Source organism: Kryptolebias marmoratus, linkage group LG21 (genome assembly GCF_001649575.2).
Source record: "Kryptolebias marmoratus isolate JLee-2015 linkage group LG21, ASM164957v2, whole genome shotgun sequence".
Lineage (NCBI taxonomy): Eukaryota > Metazoa > Chordata > Actinopteri > Cyprinodontiformes > Rivulidae > Kryptolebias > Kryptolebias marmoratus.
Window position 1 is genome coordinate 22648057 of NC_051450.1, and position 8456 is coordinate 22656512.

The 8456-nt window shown below is 45.9% G+C and overlaps 2 protein-coding genes across 4 annotated transcripts in view; both read left to right on the top strand.

The window, feature by feature from the left end:
- Window positions 1–214: 214 nt before the first annotated feature.
- On the top strand, window positions 215–2673 carry acot9.1 (acyl-CoA thioesterase 9, tandem duplicate 1; the record flags this gene model as incomplete). The annotated part of the gene is given in 8 exon segments (XM_017404268.3): window positions 215–288; window positions 362–429; window positions 756–867; window positions 1330–1420; window positions 1497–1582; window positions 1664–1751; window positions 1942–2092; window positions 2180–2673. Coding segments are annotated over 8 exon segments (726 nt in total), but the record flags the coding sequence as incomplete, so codon positions are not given.
- Window positions 2674–3171: 498 nt separating this feature from the next.
- Window positions 3172–8456, top strand: part of LOC108228673 (pyruvate dehydrogenase E1 component subunit alpha, mitochondrial) — a 6854-nt gene continuing 1569 nt past the window's right edge. Inside the window, exons 1-11 of one of the 3 annotated variants that reach the window (XM_017404265.3) lie at window positions 3172–3326; window positions 4136–4156; window positions 4955–5095; window positions 5836–5901; window positions 6050–6223; window positions 6321–6447; window positions 6531–6622; window positions 6693–6785; window positions 7295–7450; window positions 7708–7779; window positions 8028–8095. In XM_017404265.3, coding sequence (XP_017259754.1) covers window positions 3267–3326; window positions 4136–4156; window positions 4955–5095; window positions 5836–5901; window positions 6050–6223; window positions 6321–6447; window positions 6531–6622; window positions 6693–6785; window positions 7295–7450; window positions 7708–7779; window positions 8028–8095 — 1070 coding nt within the window. In that variant the 5' untranslated portion in view covers window positions 3172–3266. The remainder of the gene's footprint in view (window positions 3327–4135; window positions 4157–4954; window positions 5096–5835; window positions 5902–6049; window positions 6224–6320; window positions 6448–6530; window positions 6623–6692; window positions 6786–7294; window positions 7451–7707; window positions 7780–8027; window positions 8096–8456) is intronic. The other 2 variants (XM_017404266.3, XM_017404267.3) reach the window with 2 other exon arrangements.

Genomic DNA, 8456 nt, shown 5'->3' on the forward strand with positions numbered 1-8456 from the left:
AACACACACACAGGTGAACACACACACAAGTATACACACACACAGGTGAACAGTGTCATTAGTCTGTGCAGAAGTCTTAATGCAGCCCTCCAAGCAGCTGGACTCTGATCCTGACACCTATTTCTGACCTGGTTCTGACCCAGTTCTGATGGATCAGTTTTCCAGCAGCCACCTGCAGCAGGGGTAGATAAAGTTCTCTGTTCTCCTCCTGCAGTACCTGGACGGAGCGTACGCCCCGGTTCTGGACGCCACGTTTGTCATGGTGGCCCGAGACCCGGAGAACCGGAGGTACCGTTTGGATCTCTGCAGCTTTTTCTTTGAACGAATGATTAGAACCTGAACTTCAGGAACCTTCTTTCAGAGCAGCGTTCGTGAATCCTCTGAAGCCCGACGGACCGGAGGACGAGCGCTGCCTCCTGGAGGGAGAAGGTAGGAAGACACCTGACCTCCGTCTAAAGCAGGGGTCTCCAGTCCTGGTCCTCAGGGCCTCCATCCTGCAGGTTTTACTTGTTCCTCTGCTCCAACACACCTGATTCAGAGGTTGAATCACCTCTTCATGTTCTGCAGAAGCCTGTTAATCACCCATTGATTCAGATCAGGTGTGTTGGAGCAGAGAAACAAGTAAAACCTGCAGAATGGAGGCCCTGAGGACCAGGACTGGAGACCCCTGGTCTAAACCCTGCTGCTGCTCCTCCTCCTGCTCCTCCTCACCCCTCTCCTCTCCTCTCCCCTCCTCTCCTCTCCTCTCCTTTCAGAGAATAAATCTCGGCGCGTGGAGCTCAGCACGGCGTCGCTGCTGAAGGTGGCGCCGACCGACGAGGAGAGGAAGATCATCCACGACCAGTTCCTGAGCACGCTGGACTCAAAGTACTCCACCTGCGGACGCTGAGTCAGCGCTCGCTGCTGCGTCACTGATTGTTTGGGTTTTTTGTTCTTTCAGCCGTTCATGTTCTAAATGTTCTAAACGTTCCCTCAGAAACATGTTGAGATCTCTTTAAGTCCCTCAAACAAATGGTTCTCTTCAGGATACTGGATCAGATTTTGTCTTTTTATGCTATGTTTAGCTTTTAGCTGCAGTTCTGCTTTCTTTAGCTTTTAGCCAGACTTTTGCTATTTTTAGCTTCTAGCTCGTCTTGTGAGACAGAAATCTAATGTTTATCTCCTCGTTGGTTAAAGGAGAATCGACCGGACTTCCTGACGTTGTAATGAAACGTTTGTGAAATCTTTGGGTCCGATTATTCTGCAGTGTTACAGAACCGCGGCCGTCCCTCCTGTCCCTCACGTCCCTCACAGCATCCCTCACAGTGTCCCTGTCCTCTCGTGTTTCAGCACCGTCAGTTTCAGCAGCAGGGTCCTGCCTCCCAACTCGGTCTGGATGGAAGACGCGAAGCTGAAGGGCCTGGAGATCTGCCACCCGCAGGTGAGATGCAGGAACCGACCCGAACGGGCCGCTTTGACCCGTCGGGGTTCGCTTATAGACTGTCTGTTCTTTGCAGCAAAGGAACATCTTCAACAGGATCTTTGGAGGGTTCCTGATGAGGAAGGCCTACGAGCTGGGCTGGGCCAACGCCTGCTCCTACGGGTGAGACGTCCAGCCTGAGAAATCCCCTGAAACGACTCGAGGGGTGGTTTGTTTTTCTGACGAGTCCTGGCTGTGTTGCAGAGGCTGTCGGCCCAAGCTGCTGGCTGTGGATGATATTCTGTTCCAGAAGCCCGTTGAGATCGGGTCTCTGCTGATGCTGTCCTCTCAGGTGAGTCCACCTGGCTGTGAGCGCGGACCGGCGTAAGAAAAGACCTGATGATTGAAGGAGACGTTGGAAACTTTGTGATCTGTGGTCGTCTAAATCAGCTCTGGAAGCCATCTTTAAAAATAATAAAATAAAGTCCGTTTGGTTGATTTCCTGAGACGCTGACGATCAGCTGGACTTCTTCCTGCTTCAGGTCTGCTACACTCAGGGGAAGTACATCCAGGTCAGAGTTCACAGCGAGGTGTTCGACCCGCTGACCCAGAAGCACAACACCACCAACATCTTCCACTACACCTTCGCTTCGGACCGGGACGTCCCCAACGTTGTCCCCAAGACGTACGGAGGTAAACCGGTGCTCCAAACCTTCAGGATCTCTTTGTGACTTCAGGCTGGATCTTTGTTTTTTAATCATGAATGTTTGTGTCCTACAGAGTCGATGCTCTTCCTGGACGGGAAGAGACACTTCAACCAAACCGTGGAGTCCTGAGACGTCCATCAGACGCCGGCCTGAGTTTGGGTTTCAGCTCAAACTAATCAATGAATTTATTCAACTTTGTGTTATTTTTTAAAGAAGTTACTTTTTCATCCTGACATTCCTGTTTGTTTGCTCTGGAAGCTTACATTTGATGTATTTGCAGCGCTAAGCCACAACAATGGAATTTTTATATATATATTTTAGCACATTTTAAACAGTTTAGCTGATATTTGTTGCTGTTACAGTGAAAAATGTTACATTTTCTATTTTTGACAATCACTTATGCGCACACACATTATCGTTTGCTGCAAAAACTGAGTTTAATGCAATAAAAAAATCTTATTTATCTCTTTTTTTACATGTCTTCCTGTGTTTGTACTTTCATTATTTCTGTCACATTGGAACTTTTTCTTTTTTAAAAGTGGAATAAATTAAATGGTAACAACTTTATATCTGTTCGGTTTTCTCATTTCCACGAATTTAAACATAAACATTAAATATGAGATTTTACTAAAGTTTTATTTCAAAAAGATCTGGTTTGGGAATAAAAGCTTTTTATAAAAGGAAAGCAAAGATTCAAGATTTGTGTTTTATATTATCATTAGCAAACTAAATAAAAATTTTATACAATATTAATCTTACCATTATTTTTTTAAAATTTTGCTTCCCATAAGATACATTTTAAAAACATAAAATAATACTTTAATATTGTTTTTTGAGCTACTTGGTTTAAAACATTTATTTTAAACCAATATGTTTAATTGTTCACGTTTTAGAGCAAACCCTTCCAATTTAGTTTCTTTTTTAAATCTGAACATTTTCAACAGTCAAGTAAAAATGGTCCCAACAATTTAAAATACATTTTGGGCTTTTGTAAGTATTTATTTATCAATTAAAGTTTAGTATAAAAGCTGTGGACTGTGAAATTAATCGCCGCGGAACGTTTATTTCGGGCTCGTGTTTCCAGACGGACCGTACCGGGGGACTTATAGGCTAACGGATGGTTTTAATCCTCCTCTGCGGGGGTTTCGTCTGTCGGTAGCATGAAAACGATGTTAGCCATCATTTCTAAAGCACTTTGTAGGATCACTGGGAAGAATGTGGTGAGTAGTTCGGGTCGAACCGAACCGGTCCGGGTTAATGCTAACCGCTAGCTGACCTTTTTGTTAGCCGCAGCTAACCTGCTTAACTTCTCAGCTTCTTTGCTTGTTTTGGTGAGAATAAACAGAAAATGTGCTCAGATGTTTTAAATTGATTAAATGTCTGAATGTGTTTTGTTTACAAATAATTAAGGGAGTTAATTGGGTGTTTTTTGTCTTTAATCTGGATTGTTTACTGTGGTTCTGGTGGTTAGCATTCCTCAAACAGAAGCTAGCTTCTGCTAAAGATAAACTAATCTTAATTATTATTGATTCACGTGGCTTTAAAAATGCTCCAAAAGATCATTTTTACTGTGTAAAAGTCTAAGAAAATCTGCCCAGACGTGTTTATAGAAGCAGTATTTAGAGTTTGGGTCAACATTTGATTTGATTTGATCAGTTTAAATTTTGAACTCTCCCAGGGTTAGGGTCTCATTAGAGGGAAATGTGAAACAGATCAAGACTTTTATTCTGAAACCTTCAGGTTTCTGTCAGTGCCGGAAGCAGCAGGTTGAGGCTTCCTGTCGGTACCAGTAGGTTCCTGCAGGTTCTGGAAATAAAATCCTCATTAATCAGTTTAACTTTGATCTGTTGAACTTTTTTAATCCTTAAAGATGCTAAAATTAAAAAAATATATATATCATTTCACAATAAGAGCCTGCAGGAACCATTTCCTTCCTGCTTAGCTGCAGATATTCCACAGTCCCATTTTATTTCTTGCTTTTGTCCTCTTCCTCTTCTCCTCTTCCTCCTGCATCTGTCCTGACCTGTAGGCAGCCCAGAGCCCGTCGGAGGTAAGCAGCCCGACCTGACCCAGCCCGACCTGACCCGACCCGACCCGACCCGATCCCGACCTTCCTCCCCTCTGCAGACACCATGCCCCCCCCAGCTGAAACCACCAGAAATAGGTTTTAATGTAGCTGTTTACATCTGTACCGTTTAAACAGCTGTTTTTATTTTTTATTAGTTTTATTCTCTTTAGTTAGAGGAATATTTCACATCTACTCAGCATTTTAGAAGAAATGACTGATTTTCATTAACTCTGCGGTTAACTTTAACTTGCACCCATTCTTATGCCTCAAAACTAATAATAAAAATAAATAAAAGATGAGGTTGTTCAGTTATCTACAACAGGTAAGATGTAATTTATAACCTTTCTGCTGAACCTCGTTTAAGAAGAATCACTCTAAGATTCAAACCGATGATTTTATTCACGTTAAATTATATGAAATGTCTTTTTTGTTGTCAGATATGCTGCCGGGGTTTGAAAACTTCAGCCAGTACAAAGAAATATTCATTCTTTAAAGATCTCCTCGGTCAGCTCCAAACTCTGCAGCAATTAGAAGCTTTAAAAGTTGAGATGATAACGAATCATTTCAGGTTTAATTGGAGATAAACGACGTCTGACTGCAGCTGCGGTTGTTCTCTTGGTTTAAACTCTGTTAGTCGGCTGAGTTTCTCATCGTTTTCGGCTCCAGTCGTCCCATTTTGTGTCCGTGTAGCTGCTGCTGCCTCCCCTGTAGACGCCTCCTCCCCTGTAGAGCCCCTCTGGCTGTGCTCCGCTCTGATTGGTTGGCTCCTGTGTTCCCCAGCTGCTGATCGACCTGTCAGAGTACGTCAGTGTAACCGCGCCGCCGCCCGCCTCGGCTCAGGCCCGGCACCGCCCACCCGAACCAGCAGCCGTCAGTTCTGAGCGGTTAGTTAGTACCCGGACCGACCGGCCGGACGGACCAGTAAGAACCCCCACAGTGTCTTCGGTGTCGGACCGCTCACTAACCGGGCTGCATGAATTCAGAACTTCTGCATGAAAAGAAAAAACTCAACTTTCTCCAAGACATGCGGGGAACTTCAGTACTTTTCTTCTGGTTCTTTAACAAACAGCAGAGTCTCATCTGCATACTGATGTTCTGTCATAGAACCCTGTGGAACCCCTGAGACCACCAACATCCAGCCTTGACCTTTGACCTCAGAGATTTCTCCAGATTCTTCTGATCTGTTGATGATATTATGAACTGGGGATGATGGGAGATTTAAAGTCTTCTCATTTTTCTGTTGAGGAACTTTATTCTGAAATTGTTCCTCTGCTTTTAGAACCTCTGCCCGTCTTTACTTCTTATCTCCTCTGACTGACCTGCTGATAATTAACCTCATCAGTCACTAAAAGCTCCTCAGATGTTTTTCTTTCTTTCACAGCTTTTTGTTGCTCCTGAACAACTTGTCGTGTTTCTTGTTTGGAAACTAAAGTTTTATTATAATATTGATGTTTCTGTTTTCCAAAAAACAAAGTTAATATTTTACCAAGTTAAGTTATTACCAAAATCTGGACTGATAAACATTCGTTGAAGTGCTTCGACATCGAGCATAAAGAGCTCCGATGTGATGTTCGGCGTCGGCGCTGACCCGACTCGCTCCCTCCGTGTCGAGGACTCGTCTGTTTTAGCTGCGATGATCTGATGTGCCCGCTGTGTTTCAGGGCGCCAGGGTTGTCGTCGCCCGCAAGTTTGCTGACTTCACGCCTCAGGCGACCTTTGACATCAAGGTGGGCTGAAACTTCCTGTTTCTGTCTCTTCAAAACAAAATTAGATAAATAATCTGCAGTCCAAATAAATTTACCCACAAATGTAAAAACCTGTGTTCTCAGTAAGGCTCTCAGAAGACGAGTGATCCGTGCGTTTGTCCTCCAGTAGAAATGCGACCTGCACCGGCTGGAGGCGGGGCCTCCAGTGAGGGCGGAGCTAACGCGGGAGCAGGGCCTCCAGTTTTATCGGACCATGCAGACAGTGAGGCGCATGGAGCTGAAAGCTGATCAGCTGTACAAGCAGAAGATCATCCGAGGCTTCTGTCACCTGTACGATGGACAGGTAGCAACACCTTCACACCTCAGATGAGCTTTTATTTTGAAACTCACCGTGACAGGATGAAAAATGAACGGTGAAAGCTTGACTCCTCCTCTAACAGGAAGCATGCGCTGCAGGTATCGAGGCCGCCATCACCCCCTCTGACCACCTGATCACGGCGTACCGCGCGCACGGTTACACGTACACCCGCGGCGTTTCGGTCAAACAGATCCTGGCTGAGCTCACAGGTGAGTCGGGCCCTCCAGGAGCCCGACAGGTGGTTACTTTTACACCTGAAGGGACGCTTCATTCCTTCACGCTTTCTTCTCAGGTCGGAAAGGGGGCGTGGCCAAAGGGAAGGGAGGCTCGATGCACATGTACGCCCCTCATTTCTACGGCGGGAATGGCATCGTTGGCGCACAGGTAAAAAACCACCATTTCCCCTGTGTCAGTTTGATGTTACCTGTGGTCACCTGAGGTGCTTCCTGTCCAGGTGCCTCTGGGAGCAGGTATCGCTCTGGCCTGTCAGTACCAAGGAAACAACCAGGTGTGTGTGACGCTGTACGGAGACGGAGCAGCCAATCAGGTGAGGAGAGGACCAGGCGGAGCTGCTTCACTTCACACCACTGGAAAAAATGATGGCGCCGTGCAAAAGTCTTGATTCGGTTCGCTTAGAGGCTGTTGTTCTGTTTCTGTCAGGATTTTTTTCATTCCTCAAACTTTACTCTTCTTCTACAGTTATTACAAAATAAAATCCCCAACCTCAAAAATGAGCTTCAGAGAAGAAAGGGGATGGATGTCGGAGCTGCGTGTAGTTATACTTTCAGGGTTTCAGGACAGCTTCAGCTAAAGAATCAGGATTAGACTTTAAGGAGGTTCTGAGAGTTGTTGAGTTCAGGAGCGTTTTGACGTCTGGATGACTCACAGATCAGAGTTAACAGGACTCAAACAAACGGAAAATATTTAAAATCTGAGGCTTTAACGAGACGTTTTAAAGGTTTTAAAGATGTTTTACTTTCAACCAACCTAAGGCAACATTGAATAGTTGTTTATTTTAAGGATTGAAGGAAGGTCTGTCGTCTCCGACCCCACCAGGGCCAGATCTTCGAGACATTCAACATGGCCGCCCTGTGGAAGCTGCCGTGCATCTTCATCTGCGAGAACAACCAGTACGGCATGGGGACGTCGGTGGAGCGGGCCGCCGCCAGCACTGACTACTACAAGAGAGGCGACTTCATCCCGGGGCTCAGAGTGAGACACAAACACGCGCTTGTACACCTGAGGGTGAACCCTGTGGCCTTCGGGCGGCGGCTGCAGCGTCTGGCCTCCGTACGCTGCAGCCGGCCCGGTTGGACCTAGATTAGAAGCTGGCAGTTGCAGGTGTGAGCATGCAAACAGCTGTCTGATGCTCATGTATGATACTGCGCACAAAACGCTGCCGCTCAAAATCAAGATTCAGAGCGTTTGTTCCGGGAAAAAGAGGAAAACCTGTTTCTTCTGGGTTTCAGGTGGATGGGATGGACGTCCTGTGTGTCAGAGAGGCAGCCAAGTTTGCAGCTGATCACTGCAGAGCTGGGAAGGTGAGCTCAGAGAGTCCAGAACCAGAACCAGAACCCTCAGTCTGTACCAACAGTCTGAACTGTCAGGATGACTCTCAGCTACAGCCACACCTAATCTGAGCTTACAGCTCTGAGGTCGACTCAGTTTAAGTAGCTGTGGCGGCCATCTTGAGTCGAGGTGGAGACATGAATCGTGAACACATGAGTGGCTGTGAGCGTCTGTAAAACTTTCCCATGATGCACTCCGGTGACGAGTCCGTGTGTTTCAGGGTCCCATCGTGATGGAGCTGCAGACCTACCGTTACCATGGACACAGCATGAGTGACCCGGGCGTCAGGTGAGTCCAACCCGTCTGTCCCCGGATGTCCTCGTCCTTCTGATGACTCAGCAGACTTGCTTGACTCCTGCGTGAATGCTGAGTCAGCGTTCACACTCTGGTTTTTGTTGTCATTTGTGATGTTTTAGCTGTTCGTTTGTCAGAACATTCGGCTCCTTCAGCTGCTATGACTTTAGGTTTTTGTAACTTTTATATATTTCTAAATATTTAACTTTATTTTAAATAAAATTCCCAGAAGGAATACATGAAGATCTCTTCAACGCCTTAAAAACATTGTTTTCTTCTAGCTCTTAGCTTCCGTTTAGCTGCTCTTAGCTTCCGTTTAGCTGCTCTTAGCTTCCGTTTAGCTGCTCTTAGCTTC